Source organism: Sinocyclocheilus grahami, unplaced genomic scaffold, assembly GCF_001515645.1.
Source record: "Sinocyclocheilus grahami isolate Dianchi unplaced genomic scaffold, SAMN03320097.WGS_v1.1 scaffold1771.1, whole genome shotgun sequence".
NCBI classification, from domain to species: Eukaryota; Metazoa; Chordata; class Actinopteri; order Cypriniformes; family Cyprinidae; genus Sinocyclocheilus; species Sinocyclocheilus grahami.
The window spans coordinates 39,492-59,636 of NW_015506950.1; the positions used below are offsets into that span (position 1 = coordinate 39,492).

The window sequence follows — 20,145 nt, forward strand, 5'->3', positions numbered from 1 at the left end:
AAAATAAAATAAAAAAATAAATAAAAAAGGCAGTTCATGACCCCTTTAATATTTAAGTGCTACCAAATGAATACAGTATACTCCAGCCATGCTCTCCCATATATTTTGCTATTCTAATTATACTCATTTTAGACATTGGTAGTGTGGGTAATAGACAAGTAGCAGTGAGTGGGGAAAAAAAAAAAATGTCATGATTATAACATATATCTTTAGTCTTTCAGCAATTCTACAGACTGAACCACAGAAATGAAATCATCCTCACATTACAGTAAACCTATCAGTATGTATAGCCACCATCCAAAAAAACAAAAAAGAAAAAGGAAAAAAAATCCATCTACTTGCAAAAAACCCATAAGATATATATATATATATATATGCTAAATAAAATTGTTGGAAATAATGTCAAAGCATCATTTTTGTATGACGAGAGAACAATAAAGCATGACCACAGAGATGAGTATGTGTATTTCAGTAAAATGAAACACGTTGATGGTACAGTAAATGTCCAGACTGAAGTCTGGTCTGTCTGACCTGGTTAAGCTGTAAAGCTCCGCCCTCAAAGCGCTGGGCTCGGAGTTGTTTGGCAATGTTGTGCAAGTCAAGAATGGCTTCTTGTATCTCATGGATTCTGTGGTTCGGGGAGCAGGGTGGCAGCTCTTCGGCACTGAAATGCTTGTCAGGAGCTTCAATCATACTCTGAGCATGATCATAACTCATCTTAATGCAGGAACAGATAACAGTTCGGCCAAACCACTCACTCAGGATCTACAGAGTACAGAGAAAAAAAATACTATAAATAAAAAGGAAACGGGGGAAAAGTGATTATTCTGAGACAGGGCTGTCATCACAGATGGACAAATGGTAATACTGTCAGGTCTTGTGACAACAGGAGGCCCTCTACACTGATAAAAATTATTTTGTGGTAAAGTAAATTCCTCAGAAAAACAAATGTAATTTCTACATTAAATAATTTATTTCAGGCGAGAATTAAAACAAAAAGAGTAAAATTCTATATTAGTACTCAATTTAAACTTGTAGAATTTAAAGCGTGAACTTATAAGTATATACACTGTGTTCCAAATTATTATGCAAGTGACATCAATAATATTTCAGTACAATCAAGAGTCAGATTTTTGTTTGTGTTGTTTTTCACATCTTTTTACATAACTGGTATCAATCTCAGACAGGTTTGTTCAATAGTTTGCCAGGTCTTCTTAGGTAAATGGAAACCCAACTTAAAGAGGTCGTTCCACATTATTAAGCAAGTCACAGTTCTCATGCAATATGGTGAGGAAGAAAGATCTTTCTGAAGATGAAAAGTATGAAAATGCAATGTCGTCTTGCAAAAGGCATCAAAACAAATAATATTTTGCGAAAAGCAAATAGAGATTATTCAACTGTCAAAAGATTTGTGAGTGACTTAGAGCTCAGAAGATCTTGGTCGGATAAAGATTTATTAAGAAAAGTTTCTGTCAAACAAATGAACTGTATTGTAATGGCAGCTGTAAAAAGCCACTGCTGAGCAGCAGACAGGTGTTTGAAGCTACTGGAGTCTCAAGATCCTCTCCATGCAGACTGGCAGTTGTGTGTAAAGCTGCGTTTCAGTCACTGCTAACCAAACCTCACAAAGAGAAACCTGCACAGTGGCTGTAGAAACACATTTTCAAACTGTTTAGCACCATGGTATTTATGCAGCATGGGATAGTGTGTTGTCCTTCATGAAAATCCTTTTATTTCCGAGAGCACTATTCTTCATTTTATACAAAAGCAGAAAATGGTCAGTTATGAACTCCACAGATCTTGCAGAAGTAATTTTGACACCCTAAAATGATCTTACATCTCACTTCCCAATATTCCAACCCAAATCATCACCCACCGCCTCTTTGCTGATGTTGCAGTCTCATTGGAATAGGATGGTCATTCATCAACTATCAGAAATCCATTTATTTGGACCATCCATTGTACTGCAGCATTCGTAAGTGAATAAATCTATTTAAAAACAAGTCTTCATGGGTTTCTACAGCCACTGTGCAGGTTTCTCTTTGTGAGGTTTGGTTAGCAGTGACTGAAACGCAGCTTTACACACAACTGCCAGTCTGCACGGAGAGGATCTTGAGACTCCAGTAGCTTCAAACACCTGTTTGCTTTTTTTACAGCTGCCATTACAATACAGTTCATTTGTTTGACAGAAACTTTCCTTAATAAATCTTTATCCGACCAAGATCTTCTGTGCTCTAAGTCACTCACAAATCTTTTGACAGTTCAATAATTTCTATTTGCTTTTTGCAAAATACGCCTTTTGCAAGACATTGCATTGTTTCATACTTTTCATTTTCAGAAAGATCTTTCTTCCTCACCATATTGCATGAGAACTGTGACTTGCTTAATAATGTGGAACAACCTCTTTAAGTAGGGTTTCCATTTACCTAAGAAGACCTGGCAAACTATTGAACAAACCTGTCTGAGATTGATACCAGTTATCTAAAATTTTTTAAGATGTGAAAAACAACACAAACAAAAACCTGACTCTTTATTGTACCGAAATACAATTGATATGTCACTTGCATAATAATTTGGAACACAGTGTATAGCAATTTTTTATTTGGCATTATGTTTAAGTTTACAAAGACTCTAAGTAAATATCATGACATGAGCCTGTTGTTCCCTTCATGCACTTGGGCATGAATAATAAGGCAAATTTTTTCACTGTTTTCGAGATGTATTTACTAGGGATGTGCATCTCCACAACTGAGGCTGATGCGATACGCATCTCGATGCATAGCCAACAATACGTTTTTTCCCCACTGTACATACGAAGCAGCTACCGATATGATGCGATATGATTCGCCCCAATTGCGTTGTAGTGCGATCCGATTTCGATTCAATTTAACACAAAAATATGATGCTATGCAATTCAATATTTTACAGATAGTTCACTTTTATTTCTTTGGTTCAGACAGCCAGCCATGTTAATCTTCTATGCGACTCTCAGGACACGCCTCTGTCTCCGTAGTGTTGTGATGAGACAACACACTTGAGAAACCGTTTAGAGAGGAGAAATCTACATATAAAAATTTGGTCACAAATTATTGGTCACTTTCTAAATAATAGTATAGCACATCTACTAATAATTATATATACATAAATAGTTTTTTACCGATGCAAATATGTTAGAAACAATGCATTGTGATACAAATGCCAACTTGTATCCGATGCACACTTTTTTAAAATTGATTTTTGAATCTTTTTGAATTGATGTTGTTAGGTTTAGTAACTTGCTGTTTTGTGACATCTGGAGTTCATTTTCTACTCAAAATGACCCATTACTGTCACTGTGCATTGTGTACCAAATATTGAGGTCTTTGTGTTCATTTGGGTAATAACTACACTGAGTAGACATATCAACAAGCTGTCTACTTGCTTGCTTACATGTTTATAAGTGAACCACATGCTTTAACAGCATTTTTTATTTTCAGTGCTACATTGTTTGAGTAAAGGTTACAAACCGTGACGGAGTCAAATGTATTTGAGTCCTGCAGAGTAAACTTAAAATAATCAAGTAGAAATTATTCATCAAACTCTAACTGGCCACATGAAATTTACTTATTTCCTTTGCTAATTTTACATAACTTAGTTAAGTAGATTCCATACTTACATTTTACTTGCAAAAGATAAATTAAGTAAATTTTACTTATTGCTTTTTTCAGTGTAATAAGAAAGGAGTGCGGACACCCACAGAAATGCACAGGGCCCTGAGGATTTTAGTGTTTTGCGATTTGATTTCAATGAGAGTGTAAGACGTAATCTGGCACACCTTTCCCTCTGGAGAAAGCTTCCAAATAACAGAGAATGTCAGTCGATCAGTCAGAGGATTCAAGCTGCACAGCTCCTCACACAGAAGTCGAGGCAACATGGGAATTACCTGCAGCAAAAAAAAAAGATACAAATGTAATACTATTCTATCAACGTAAAATGACAATGTAGTTTAATAAATAAATATAACAATAATAATAATAATAAATGCGATAATTATAAAAGGTATCATTCACTGAACTGATACATTCAAAAACATGGATAAATTAAACTCCAGTACTGTGTATTGCTTCGAGACGCAACAATTGATCCTGCTTTGCTTTCATTTGGAACTATTATGGTGGACTAATTAAGTTACTTAATATTACAGGGATAATTCACAAACACACACCAAAAAAAAACTTCTGTCACCATGTACTCACCCTCATGAATACGTTTAAGCAAAGCCATCAGAGGAGACACAATCCCTTCATATGATGAACAGTTTTAATTTATTTATAAATACTGATAAATTCATATAAACAGAGTTAATTAAATATGGTATAACTCAACTGACATGCGAGAAACCTAATTGGTTCGAGCATTAAGCACTGTTGAGCTTCCATGTTAAAGATACAGCATTTGATGAACTGTATGCTGTATGCTCATTGATCAATGTTTACATACTGTATGCATAAAATCCTAAACTAAATCTGTTCATCAATGTGGTCATCAATGTCTCTTCATAAGACTTTGATTAAACTGCTCGATTAATATGGATTACTTTTACTATACCTTTTTGTACTTTTTTTCTTTTGATGCATGAAAGTTTGCTACATTGATAAGAGAATTTTCATTTTTGGATGAACTGACCCCTTAACTCCTTGTTTATTGAACTGTTCCAAGTGCCTAATTTTCATGTAAATAATATAAAATATTAAACCTTAGTGCAACATTTCTTTTTTTTTTCTTCTTTAGATTTTTAGGTGAAATACGACCTTTAAACATCTTAGTAATGATCACGAATGTACAAAATAGATTTGTGTATTTTGTACATGTTGAGATGTATGGAAAATAAAATTCTAAGTAAGGGAATTCCACTTTATAGAATAAAAGCAGCTAATGTACAGCAGCACAGATACCTTAATTAAACCACCTCTTTCCAAACAAAAGCATATTTGAATTGAGATCACTTAGACACTGCATTATTGTACACCGCAAAAAGACAACGAATAGAAAATTTTTTCCTAATCTTTTATTCAATGTGAAATCACCTTTGTAGCTTTCTAATATTTAATTTGTCTGAAGAATTATTGCTACTGTGATCTCATTCAGAAATCCCTTGATTTTGTACACAGAGCAAGCTCAAAATAGTCTACAATAAATCAAAATGTAGCCATCATTTGTAGACTGAGACAAAGATTTATATGCTCCTGAAGATGAGCCAGCAATAACAGACCAATGAGGTTGCAAAACATGGTGGAATGGGTTTATATCTCAGAGCAGAAAGAATGAACCTAATAATGAACCAAAATTTACATGCAGAGACAAAAACATAAAACATTGAGATCAATGTGTCATGTAGATGGATCAAAAATGTGGAAGAGGTGTGGCCTAATAGTAAAAGGTTGTAATAAATTATAGCCATATCAATAGAAACATTAAAATGACTAAAACGGCACACTGATGCATTTCAGCCTTCCTCAGAGTGTGTCAGGTATCAAATGAATGACAGGTGTAGATATAATTCATCTTTGAGATTGGGAGAAACCAAACAAAACATTACAGGGGGACCATTGCAAAGAATAAAGGAGCGAGAAAGCAAGAGAGAAAAAGGAAAATAAATAAATAAATATACACACACATATATATATATATCTGTATATATCTGTATATATATATATATATATATATATATATAATAAAGAAACAAACTTTTGAAAAATTATACTTGCAATGGTTTCACAAAAATAGTCAAGTCTAATTCTTCATTCCACCCAGGAAAAAATGGTAGCTTTTAACAGAAATATCCAAAAGTCTTTGCCTTTGTTGTCTATCCCCCTTTCTAATAGATCCTTTCTAATAGAACACTGTTTCTAAACCAATAATTCTTAAAGTAGTTGGGTTAGAATCATGAAGAGATGCATAGTGCACTACCATAGGATAGTCCTTGTTTCTTGTACAAATTGCTTTTTTATGCTCCCTTAATCTATCTTGCAACCTACGTTTAGTTTGACCCAAGTGGAAGAAATTACATGGACATTAAAGTCTATAGATTACATATTTACTCTTACAATTTATAAAGGATCTAACCGAATACATTTTCTTTGTGCAGACATCTACAAATTATTTGATTTGAATTACATTGTCACAATGATTGCAATGTCCACAATTAAACACCTTGTATCCCTCTATCCAACCATGCTGTCTGTTTCATAGTGGGCAAATAACTTTCTCCTTGATTGTGGGAGCCTTTCTGTAAGCTTACAATTGGAGGTTCTTGAAAAATCTTATGTAAACTCAGATCACTTTGAATAATGCCCCAGTTCCTAGTGATTATACGTTTGATTTCATGTACCACAATACTATAATACATCACAAAGTATGGTCGTGTTGAGCTATTCTTCTTACTTTTCTTTTTAAGTAAGTCATTCTGTTGTAATTGTGTCACTTTATTCAAAGCCTGATCAACCACTCCTTTTTGATATCCCCTCTGTTCAAAGCGATCGGTCATATTTCTGGCCAAGCGATTAAAGTCCGAGTCTTGATCACATATCTGTCTTAGTCTTTGAAATTGACCCAACAGGATGCTTTCCATTAAATGCTTTGGGTGAAAGCTCTTTGCATGCAGGATGGTGTTACGATCTGTGTCCTTTCTAAAAAGTGATGTAAGAAGACTAGGGCTGGGTTTTGACACAAATTTCATGATTCGATTTGATTCGATTCTCATTCACAAGCTTGCGATTCGATTCGATTCCAAATTCGATTCGACTCGATTGAATATCGATTATTTTGGATATATATCAGGTACAGTACATGACAAATTTTCTCAAGGAAAAATAATCTCTTAATTAATGCTGTAAAACATACACATGTCCAGTTGGTACTACATTACTATAATATTGAAGGTTAAAACTGACTGATTTTTTAGGATATACAACTGCTTAAATTACACTTAATGAAATTTTTATAATAAAATAAGTTAATTACATAATGATATTTCTACTTCAATTTGTTGAAGAACATTGAAGAACAGTAAAAGTTATGAATATATTATATGGTGCATATATTTGGCAAAATGCTCCTCTCTACAGTTAATTTTTCTATCTGACTAATGAGATTCTGAGGTAAATGTGACGTTACGTGGCATTGTTTACAAGCCGTTATATTGACGTCTTTGTGCGGAGGAAACACTGATTGAGCGATTACATGACAGGATACAGATTGTAAAGTTGTACTCTTTCTTTTAACTTAGCTTTGGATGTTTAGTCATGATTATTTTGTGCTGAAACTGGTATTAATATGGAGGAGATGATCAGTTCACGCGTGTCTCGCGCTGCCGCTTTTATTGAACCGAGGCGCGCAGCGGTACAGCGATCACTCCAGTCCACATAAAACAGCGCCAAAACGGCATTCATGAACAATTTTAAATCTGAGACTTTGTTTCATATTAAAAGTACCAAAGCACAATGCTTATTGTGATTTATTGGATGGGAGGTGCCCTTCAATGTTCCATCCATTAACTGAAAACAGGCCAGACTAATCGATTCTTGGGATTTAAGAATCGATATTGTTTCGTAAAAATGAGAATAGATTATAATCGAGATATCAATATTTTTTTACCCAGCCCTAATGAAGACATCCAGCTGTCACGCTGGTTTTTGGGTTTTGTTTCTTGTTTAGGTTTTCTTGTCTTTATTTTGATATTTAGCCATGTTTCATGTTTCTGTCATGTGATCCTGGCACGTGGTTCTTTTGCTCGTGTCATGCTTTCATTGGTTTATTATCTTGTCTTGCGTTCTGCTCTGTGATTGGCTGTTGTAGTCATGTGCCTTGTTTCCCATTGGTTGGTTCTTGTCATGTGACTCGATTGTCTAAGTAGCCCTCATGTTGCCCTTGTCGCTTGTCGAGTATTGTTTGTGTAACCCTCTGTTGGTGAGTCTTCAAGACTCAACTTAATGCTGTGTTTAAAGAATTAAAAAATGCATGACAATTCAGTTTCATTTTCTTCAAAAGCCACGCAAGATGTCATCAAATAAATCTGATCCACCATTTTATTTCCTTACAGAAGCGATTAATAGTGGAATTGAAGACAAACTCCTCCTCCCAAAGTCCTAAAAATTGCAAAACATGCTCCCATTGCAGTCCCTGTTGGAAGAAGTTATCCTCAAACACAAAAACATCGTTTCAAAATCCATTCTGTAAGTGTCAGGATAAATTCTGCTGGGGGACTCCCATCCACTAACCCAGATTTTAAATAGTGACTCAGGGCTCGAAGGCCTTTAATCATGATTGATGTTAGTGTATAAGGCCTCCACATCCATGACTACTGTGGAAGATTTTTATTGGTCAAAATATGAGTATATAAGTATAATCACTGTGAATATAACAATTTACGCATCAAGTTATTCTACTATTATAATCATGTATTTGCCTGTGTGCAGAGAGGCCTGCATTGGGATGGTATAGAAGTCTGTATGAGGATAGAATGGGGCAGACATATGGTGAGGCTGCATGTCCTGTTAGGATATTAGACAAAATATATGATGGGGCCTTTTTTGGTCATGGAACAAAGTAAGGCATCCTGTCTGCTTCTCGGAAGGAAGGCATCAAAACCTCAAGACTTTGTGAGTGATTTCTCACAGCAGCAGCAGAAGCCACCACAAATTGGCGTCACAAACAGGATTGGAAAGGAGCAGGGGTGAGAGACCACTTTGGGCTGGCTTGACGAACAACATGGTGGCCACTACAATAAGGTAAGCTGATTTTGCTTATATACTTAGTTTGTGTTGTTTGCCCGGTCTGCCCTTGGTGGTAAGGACACTCGAAATTTGCTCCTCCAAATTTAAACAACAAAAAGAAAAAAAAAGGATTTTCATTCCAGAATAACTAATTGCATGTAATGGTCTGTGTTTATTGTTAAGTGGGCCTTGAAGGATAGCAATAAACGTTAAAAAGATAAAGTATAAGGAAGTGTGCAAAGTCCTACAGCTACCGCTTTGTTTAGGTGAAAAAAGTTACATAGAGGTCTGCACGGGTAGGCAAAAATTCCTGCAGGGTATAGTTTTTTTTACTGATTTTGAGGAAGTGATTCAGTGAAAGAGCAAGTAGAACTGACCAGGCCCTTAGGTGGGACCTGGTAGAGAAGGACGCAGCTAGTGCCGCACCAAAGAAAAACAAGTAGATAGAACAGAAAAAATAGAAAGCTAGTGTTTTTGTTTTTTGTTTTGTTTTTTTAAATAAAAATAATAAAAAATAAAAAAGATGATAAATATAGATAAAGTAGAATTAAAATAGAATAGAAAGTGTTAGAGTTAGAGGGTCAAATAAAGGTGGAACAGATGCGTTTTTAGTTGTTTCTTGGAGATGGTTAAGGACTCAGCTGCTCGGATTGATTTGGGCAGGTTATTCCACCAGGAGGGAACAGTTAATGAAAAAGTCAGTGAAAGTGATTTTGTGCCTCTTTGAGATGGCACAATAATACGCCGTTCACTTGCAGAACGCAAGGTTCTAGAGGGCACATAACTCTGAAGTGATGAATTTAGGTAAATGGGTACAGAGCCAGTGGTGGTTTTGTAGGCAAACATTAATGCCTTGAATTTAATGCGAGCAGCTACTGGTAGCCAGTACAAATTGATGAACAGAGGTGTGACATGCGTTCTTTTTGGCTCATTAAAGATTATACATTTTGGATTAACTGTAGAGGTTTGATAGAAGTGGCTGGAAGACCTGCCAAGAGAGCATTGCAATAGTCCAGCCTGGATAGAACAAGAGCTTGAACAAGGAGTTTGTTGCATGTTTTGAAAAAAAGGGCCGGATCTTCCTAATATTGTATAAAGCAAATCTGCAGGACCTGGCAGTTTTAGCAATGTGGTCTGAGAAATTCAGCTTATCATCAATCACAACTCCAAGGTTTCTAGGTGTTTTTGAAGGAGTTATGGTTGATGAGCTTAACTGGATGGTGAAACTTTGAAAAAGTGATGGGTTCGTTGAAACCACAAGCAGTTCTGTCTTAGCCAGGTTGAGTTGAAGGTGATGGTCCGTCATCCAACAAGAAATATCTGTTAGACATGCTGAGATGCGAGCAGCTATCGTCGGATCATCAGGATGGAATGAGAGGTAGAGATGAGTGTCATCAGCATAGCAGTGATATGAAAAGCCATGTTTCTGAATGACAGAACCTAGTGATGCTATGTAGACAGAGAAGAGAAGTGGTTCAAGAACTGAGCCCTGAGGCACCCCAGTAGCTAGATGTTGCGACTTGGACACCTCACCTCTCCAAGATACCTTGAAGGACTTATCTGAGAGGTAAGACTCAAACCACTGGCGTGCTGTTCCTGAGATGCCATTTTCCAATAGGGTTGACAGGAGAATCTGGTGGTTCACAATATAAAAACAGCAGACCGATCCAGCAAAATAAGTATAGAAGATTTGGAAGCCGCTCTTGCCAGTCTTAGGGCTTTCAACAACTGAAAGCAAGGCAGTCTCGTTCGAATGTTCACTTCTGAAGCCAGATTGGTTGCTTTCCAGAAGGTTGTTCTGTGTGAGAAAGGCTGAGACTTGGTTGAACACAACTCGTTCAAGTGTTTTTGCAATGAAAGGTAGAAGGGAAACCGGTCTGTAGTTCTCTAAAAGAGTTGGGTTAAGAGTGGGCTTCTTAAGAGGTGGGGTTATACGAGCCTGTTTAAATGTTGAGGGAAAAACACCAATGTGAAGGGATGTGTTAACGATGTGACTGAGTGCAGGTACAACGGCAGGAGAAATGGCTTGAAGAAGATGAGATGGAATAGGATCAAGCGGACAAGTAGTAGGGTGATTGGAAAGGATGAGTTTGGAGACTTTCTTTTTAAAACATAATATAATATCATATAATATATCTCTGTGTTCCTGTAGGAAACGTGCGACACACAGCGCTGGGAAACGAAAGGGCAGCCAGAAAGATCTGCGACCTCCTGACACTGAGGTTTGTAATTTTATTAATGACGAATGTGGCAAAGTCATCAGCTGTTAGAGTTGATGGAGGGGGAGGAAAATGTTTTAAAGAGCATGCGAGAATTAGACTAATTGTTAATTTTGTTGTGATAGTATGTCCAATTTAGCAGTGGAGGCATTAGCAGAGAATGAAAAGAGAAGTGATCGATATACATTAAGGTCAGTAGGATTTTGTGATTTGCGCCATACTCTTTCAGCAGCTGAGCTTAGAACGATACTCACGGAGAACATCAGATAGCCAAGGGGCAGAAGAGGTGGTACGAACAAGGGTCAGACAGTGTCTGAACAAGACGCAAGAGTGGAGCAGAAAGTGTATGAGCACTATGAATAAAGGGACTAGAAGGAGTTTCAATAAAGACTGGATCAAGGTATTGGCATTGTAGATTTTTCATACACATTTGACTGTATATAGTGTGCAACTTAGGAAGGACATTTAAGAGATTTAGGAGACTAATGCAGTTCAGATAGTAGAGTATAATTTATGTATATGCACTAAGTTAAATAATTGTATTAATAAAAATATAATTTTAATTGGTGAGAAAATAATGTTTAATAATATAAAAGGACAAATATGTATGTGAATTATTTTAGCATTTTTAGATACAGAGTGATCATAAAATAGATTCTAGAATATAAATTCACACTAGTGCAGGAACTGTACACATGCATGTTGTATAATAAATACTAGGCTTAAAAGTGTATGTTACAGAAGAAAATACGATTAATTATATTATTATTAATTTATATTATTTTATTATTATATATAAATTGGTTAAAATAATTAAATCACATTGGGAATAATATATCATTTGGACAAAAAACTAAATACTAAGTTAAATTGTTGTATAAAGATATATATTCAGCTTTAAATATAGGTTTGTCACATTATAGGAAAAAGTATGGCAGCCACTCCGGTGGAAATATTAGGATTGAAATGTCCATTGTGTAAAGAACTGATAGACAAGCTCTCAAACAAATGGCAACAGAAAGCTAAAAAAATTATGACAAAATGGCCAAAGGAAGGAACATTTGATTTAGCATTGTGCGAGGAAATGGAAACTCTGATAAAAAAAATGATAACACTAAAGGCAACAGTAAAAAGAGATAAGAGAGAAGCAAAAAGGGAAAAAGAGAAAGAAGTGCTAGCCTTGTTCAAAAAGGAAGACTCATTGAACAGTATAAAACAGGCAAGAAAAATACTAAAGGAGGCAGACAAAGAGACAAAGAAAAAAAGAAGAGTTGTTTTCTAAACCACCCCCATATCTGCCTCCTGAGGGACAGTTCCCAATACTTAAGGGTACTGTAGAAGTGTTTGGAGAAATGCAAATGGAAGGACAAGTAGAGTTGGAAGAAAAACAAAAAGAATCAGATGTAAGACCAAAGAGGCGACAGAATAAAAAGAGTGAGGGATATTTACCTTTAGATTGTTATAACAGGCACACATAGCATTAGAAATAATGAAAGCAAACTATGAAGGAAAAACAGGAAATGAGGAAACGTTAGAGCAGATGAGGAGAGAAGATGAGATTGAAGCACAAGCAGAGGCTATGAAAGCAGAAATAGGGAGGAAAATTAAAGAGACAGAAAAATTAATACAAGATGCAGACAAATTGGTGAGAGATAGAAGTAAACTATTAGACAGCAGAGAGAAAGTGAGTGAAGGTGAGGAGTCATCATTTGATAAAGGAACATGGGGACAAGGAAGAGAAAAAGGAAGACTTAGACCACTGGCTGCACAACTCCAATTTTTTTAAGGGTTCACAGGGTATGTCCCCTGGGTCTCACAGGACCTTGAGGGGCTGGTCACTCGCCTCCCAGACATCCATGAGGGGGCTGGAAAGTGGATTAAGGTGTTCGAAGAAGAAACTATGGGCAAACTTTTAGCTGTGGAGGACATTAAAGCACTTCTGGCAAAGACTATAGCAAAGGTGGAGCAAAGATGGAAGAAATTCTTCCAAGCATCCAATCTGGACAGAGCTGTGGACTCTCACTACATGGATGGAACTGTTTTTGATGCATTCCTTCCAGCAGTGTGGCAGGCACTGCGTGCGGAGTACCCGATCAGACTGGACCCTAAATCATTAAAAGGAGAACAGCTGGGGGAAACAGAAAATCCAACCACATACTGTATGTCCAGAGACAGCTGAAAAGATGGAAGCAAGAAACTGAAGGGAATCCAGAAGGAGACCCATTAATGACAACATTGTTTAGAAATGCTGTGATAGATGCCATGCTACAAGCTGTAAAGAGCAGACTGGAGGATGTGGTCAAGCTTAAGCTCAAATACACAGAGTTTTGTGACCATGTAATTCATGCAGTGGAGCAATACAGAAAAAAATGACAGAAGCTCAAGAACCAAGAGAATGAACTACAGAGACAATTAACTCTGTTACAACTTGAACTGACAAAAAAATAAGAAAGATTCAAGCTTCAGTAAAGAAAGAAGAATCCGAACAAATTACAGTGATGTCTCCAGTAAATGCTCCTCCTCCAGCTATTCAACCAAGCCCACCCACAGCAGTCCCTCCAAATGCACACCAGATCCCTGTACCCATCATTAATGTCTATACTCAACAAACAGGGCCAATGGGATGGAAAAGAACACCATTACAAGAAAGACAGAGAGGAAGAGGCAAGCCTTATACTGGTCCTCCAGGAATGTGCTGGGGATGTGGACAACCTGGACATAACAAAAATGATTGTCCCACCAATCCATGGCAACAGCCACCTCAGGGTCGAAGGGGGGGAGAGTTGGCAGCAGCCCAACCGGGGACCATTACAGGGCCAGTAAACCCTTGGGGAAGTCCAAATCAAGGATATTAGGGGTGCCCAGAGAATCCTACAGGGGAGAGTCAGCTTCCAATTTTAACAACTAAAGCTGATCAAGAACCTATACTGCAAATTGAAATAGAGGGAAAGACAACACCAATGATGGTAGACACAGGAGCTGTTTATACTTGTGTAAATTCAAATTATGCCTCACATCTCCCCTTGTCGGGAAAATTCGCAAAGACAATAGGATTCTCGGAACAAATGCAGCTAATTCCAATGACAGCTCCAGTGTGTCTACAAACAAAATAAAAGTGTAACCATATCCATTTTTGTATCAAATCAGACTACTGTTAATTTGTTAGGGAGAGATGCATTATGTAAATTGGGGCTACAAATTTGGTGTTCTCCGCGAGGAGTATATATAGACACAATAGCAATAGAAACTCAGATGATGGTTGTAGAGCCAAAAGCAAATGTTTATTGGATAGGACAGATAGAACAAGATGTGAGACAGACAATTAATAAATGGGGAAAGTTTGAGGCACAGATTCCTGAAGCAAAGTTACCAAAATCAGAATTTCATTGTACAATGATATATGATCCCGAAAGAGATGAAAAAAATATTAAATAAATTTGGAAGAAACTGAAGGACAAAAAATTTAAATAATCTCACAGAACATCATAATAGGGTAACAGGGAGCAGTTTTGAGTATACCTGAATGTGAATTTGTGAAAAAAAACGGTTCAATTAAACAGATTCTGTGCCACGTCTTTATATGTAGGAAAAAATTGGGACGTGAAAGATTTAGGACCAATGATGAAAAAGGCAGAACAAAGCAAATGGGAACCAACAGAACATCCGTTGATTTTTCATTCAGCTGACAAAAATTACATATAGAAGAAGATTTGCCAGCTGATGTTCCAAACCCGCACACACTACTGACAAATGTCCCTCCTGATGCCAAATACTTCATAGTAACTGTTCGGCCTACTTTAGTGTTCCACTAGCAGAGGAAAGTAGATACCTGTTTGCATTTACATATGTTGGTAAACAGTATACCTACACCAGAATGCAGCAAGGATTTAAACATTCTCCACCTATATTTAATCAAGTTCTTAAAGGGTTAGTTCACCAAAAATGAAAAAAAAGATTTTTGTTTGAACTAACCCTTTAAGGATGATTTAGAAGATCTTATGATAGACAGTACTCTGTTGCAATATGTAGATGATTTGATTATTTGTTCTACATCACTAGAACAATGTCAAAGAGATTCTATTAAGGTCCTAACAAAATTAGCACAAGGAGGTCATAAAGTATCCAAAACCAAAATACAGTATTGCCAGCCTCAAGTTGAATACTTGGGACGACTGATTGCATTTGGCACACAAGCTATAGCTCCAGCTCAATTGGAAGGCATAAGTAAAACATCATTGCCTCAAACAGTAGGACAAATTATGAATTTTCTAAGGATGACTGGCTTTAGTGCCGATTGGATAGAAGACTATGCAGTAAAAACAGCTCCATTGAGAGAAATCACGAAACAGGCAGGACTGCAACATTTAGGTAACCCATTAAAATGGAGCACAGATGCATTACTAGCATTTGATACTATAAAAAAAGAACTACAACAGGCCCCTGCCTTAGGAAATCCTGAACATTCTAAACAATTTCATCTATGTCGCAAATAGAGTATTGATGTATTGATGTATTGATGCAAGAGACTTGTAGTGGTAGGAAAAAAACGCCTATTGCTTACTATAGTACAAAGTTGGACAATGTAGCTCAGGGTTACCCACCATGTTACCAACAAGGCCTTACAACAGTATACTACGCATATGAGAAAGAATCTACAATATCCATGGGGTACCCAGTAACTATTTATACTCATCACAAAATTGTGGAGTTAACAAAACAAGGGAAATTTGTTCTCACTCAAGCCCAAGTTCTAGCCTATTCATCGCTACTTACATATCCAGATGTTACTATTAAGGGATGCCATACAGTTAATCCAGCTGAACTAATTCCTTTGGCTTTTGAAGAAAAGCCCCATGATTGTGTGACTGATTTACTAGATTATGTCAAGATCTTGAGTCTACACCAATCCCTGTGGTGGAAGTCACTTACTTCGTAGATGGTTCTCGCTTTAGAGATCATGTAGGAAATCATACAGGATATTCAGTGGTAAAGAAGGACAAAGAAGAATTTGTGTCTGTGATATCACAACATTGTGTACAGCCTTGCTCTGCTCAATCAGCAGAATTGAAAGCTCTCACAGCTGCATGTCAATTAGCAAAGGGACAAACAGCCAATATTGTCACTGATTCAGCATATTCTCATGGTGTATGTAATTTGTTTGGAGCAGTATGGAAACGGAGAGGTTTCAAAAAGAGCGATGGGACACCCATCCAACATGCTGAACAAATAGGTCAATTAATTTCTGCTATGATGCTACCAAAATGACTAGCAATAATCAAGTGTCAAGCTCATAAAACAGGAAATGATTTAGACATTATGGGAAACAATGCAGCAGATTTGGAAGCTAAAAAAGCCTCAGGGTGCAAAGTACCAGTACTAGCACCTGTAGTTCTTATAGAACCGCAACCTCAATTGGATGATATTATACAAATTCAACAACAAGCAGGACCCTATGAACACTCTATGTGGCACCAAAGGGGAGCCAAAAAAAAGACAAGATATTTGGCATACACAAAGGACAAATTGTTGCCCCAACTTCACTTTTGAATATTCTCATTTCAGTTGCGCATGGTTTTGACCACTGCGCAAGGGGGGAAGTGATAAGGAAAATTAAACAGCAAGGATATTGGTCTCCTTATTTACATGCAACGGTAGATGAATTTCTGGCCACATGTGAAGTTTGTGCCAAAAACAATGTGAGAAAAGGAACAGCGACACCAATAGGCCATATACCAGTACCAGAAGGACAATTCAAGCATTTGGTAATGGATTATGTGGATATGATAAAGCGAGTACAAGGCAAAAAGTACATGCTTGTGATAATAGACAGATTTAGTAGATGGCTGGAGGCAGTGCCATCAGCAGATCAGGGAGCAGGAACAGTAATTAAATTTCTAACAAGAGAAGTAATTCCTAGATTTGGAATACAGTCAGAAATAAGTTCAGATAATGGATCAGCATCAGTGGTGGAAAGAGTACTGAAAAAATATACTCAAGTAAAAGTATCATTACCTTCCAAAAATGTAGTGTGAGTAGAGTAAAAGTACTTGAGTAAGAGTAAAAGAGTAGCCTATTTAAAAGTACTCATGAGTAGTGAGTACTGAGCTGTGGATTCTTCCCCCTCATAATAAACACTGTACACCGCAATTGATACCTTTTAAAAACGTTGTACATTCTGTTATTCACATTATCTTATTTGTCATAAAGAATGAAGAATATCTATCATCCAGCAGTTTTAATTTTGACTGCCAACTCTTTAAAATACATCAAAACAGCACGGAAACCGTATTCAGTTGAAGAAAAGATGAAAGTTATTCTCAGTACAATCACCCCCATTTAAATTATAAGGTTTGAAAAAATAGATTTAAAATCATGTGTCAGGCCACTGAGACCGCATTATGCTGTTGTTGCACATAAAATATTAAAGGGGTCATATGATGCGATTTAAATTTTTCCTTTTTCTTTGGAGTGTTACAAGCTCTTGGTGCATAAAGAAGATCTGTAAAGTTACAAAGACTAAAGTCTCAAATCCAAAGAGACATTCTTTATAAAAGTTAAGAGTCAGCCACGCCTACCTAAAATGTCTCGTTCTAACATGCCCCCACATATCTCCGTCACGATGTGGGAAGATTTGCATAACGCCACCCAAATGTTCACGCAAAGAAAGGCGGCGTAACTTTTATTCTATTTTATTCTCTGTGGTATTGTTGTTGCCGCCACCATGTCGTGAAGGCGCTGTGTGATTCGTTGTGAAAGTGAAACTACTTTGTTACCTACCTTCCAAAAGAGGACGATATCCGCTTCGTCATGCCTAGAGCTGATCCGTGCTGGTTGCTGAGGAAATACTACAACTTTGCACTGTGGATCGTCGGATCGGCTTTCACGGTGGACGAAGCGGAGTCCAGCCCGGGGTCATCACGTGGTTCCCGCAAGCCCGCCAGCCGCGCCGTTCTTTAGCCCACCGGCCGCCACTCACTCAAGCCGGCCTCCGCTCACTCTAGGCCGCCGTGTGTGACGCTGTGTTTCGTTGTGAAAGCGAAACTACTTTGTTTGGTCTTCCAAAAATGGACACGACTAGAAATCAGTTGTATTTACAACACTGTTCCAGAACAGTTCAACCCAAATATTCAGATGTGTGCAGCACATTTTATGGAGGACTGTTTCCTGATCCTGGGAGAGTAGACTACAACGCCGGCTGTTCTGACTCACAGACTGCAAGTATGTTTTATATATTTACAGCGTTTTTATATTTTACATATTTAAAGCGAGTTTTTTGGGCAGTGTAGAGTAGGACTTGTTTGTCATTTCTCCGATCACAAATGCAGACATGGTTTTATGTTTACGCAGCACGATGCAACGCAACTCGTAAAAAGACAGTATAAGTCATTATAATCCATAATTATGTCCCCACTGGATGCAACAAATGCCTAGTTTATAATCGGTTTTCATGTTTTTGTCTTGTCGCTCCGGCCAGACAGGGCATCATCACAGTATGGTGAGGGGCGTAACATTTCCGTCTCACGCTTGAGGTATTCGGCCAATCACAACGCACTGGATAGCTGGCCAATCAGAGCACACCTCGCTTTTACAAATCGACGCGTTTCAGAAAGGCGGTGCATAGAGGAGAAACAATAATGTATAGTATGTGGAAAATAATGTGTTTTTTTTAACCTTAAACCGCATAAACACATTTCATTACACAAAATACACAAAATAATGTTCTTTTTAGCAACATCATATGACCCCTTTAATGTTTAGAACAGCGCAAATACACCATTATTATGTCTCTTTGCTGAGCCGCGGCGGTCTCTGTGAATCAGCAGCATCCACAACTGAACGGAACAAAAAGTGTTGAACTTGAAAATTGTTTATGCGCAAGTGCACTTGCTAAATTAAGGTGGATAGTATAAAATGGATAAAAAAAAAAACGTTTTCACAGCGCGCATCGCGTGCTCAAACTCATCAAAAGTCAACAAGTTCAACAAGCAACAATGACTTATCCAAGTGACTGCTGCAGAACGCACGCGAGAGCGAGACGAGGCAGCGCAGATCGCGCGTCTCATAAGTGAGTGGGAATTTACCGAATGCGGCACTTGCGGGAGTTAACACTGTATGCAATACCCGCAACCTCATACCAAATTTCAGCCCGTGTAGATAGGCAAGCATATATACAAATCATTTAGTAAGCAGAAATCCGAAATTTACCTTAACATATTTAGTTAGATGCGACTGAATTGATGCTTGAAGAATGCGCTTCCAGCAGCCATGGTAAACAGTTGGCGGTTAAAGTTTTCTATGCACAATTTGATTTGACTTGAAGTCACGAGACCTATTACTCTATCCAATCACGTTGATGGATAAAAATTAAATTAAAATAAGCATGTAACGACCACAAACGGAGGAAAACAGCAGAGTAAAAGTGCCGATACATCACTTAAAATGTACTCAAGTAAAAGTAAAAGTACACAATTTTTAAACTACTCAAAAAAGTACAATTACTGATAAAAACTAATTAATTACTGTAACGTGAGTATTTGTAATTCGTTACTTCACACCCCTGATCAGCATTCACAAAAAAAACAACACAACAACCTGTAAAACAAGTATTGCAACAATTGAGAATAAAGCAGAGACTAGGGTGTATTTACCAGCCACAATCACAAGGGATGGTAGAGAGATTAAATGGAACCCTCAAGGCCAAACTAAACAAAATATGTGAAAGTACTAAACTTAACTGGATTGATGCATTACCTCTTGCACTAATGAGCTATCGCATGCAAACTAACAGAAACATGCACTTAACACCGCATGAAATGCTTACGGGTCGACCCATGCCTGTGCCATATTGTTGCGGTCCCTACAAAGGACCCCCTCTAGAGCAATTGCAAATGGAATTTTGATCTTATATGAAGAAATTAACAGCAATACATAAAGCTATCTATTTGCAGGAAACAAGAAAAGAGCCCTGTGAGGAAACAGAGACGTCATGTCCAATTGTTCCAGGTGACCAAGTATATCTGAGGGTATTCCGGAGAAAGTGGAATGAGCCCAGGAGAGAGGGACCCTACAAAGTGGTGAGAGCTACACCAACAGCAGTCCAAGAGGAGGGAAGTGCAACCTGGTATCACCTAAACCACTGCACCAGAGTTCCCAAAGTAAGGATGGTAAGAGAA

The 20,145-nt window shown here is 37.4% G+C and overlaps 1 protein-coding gene across 1 annotated transcript in view; it reads right to left on the minus strand.

Annotated features, from left to right (window-relative positions):
- Positions 1–468: 468 nt before the first annotated feature.
- The window catches only part of LOC107572541 (DIS3-like exonuclease 2), a 79,210-nt gene continuing 59,533 nt past the window's right edge, over positions 469–20,145 (minus strand). Inside the window, exons 10-11 of the mRNA XM_016258959.1 lie at positions 3,815–3,922; positions 469–765 (exon numbers count right to left, since the gene is read on the minus strand). Coding sequence (XP_016114445.1) covers positions 469–765; positions 3,815–3,922 — 405 coding nt within the window. The remainder of the gene's footprint in view (positions 766–3,814; positions 3,923–20,145) is intronic.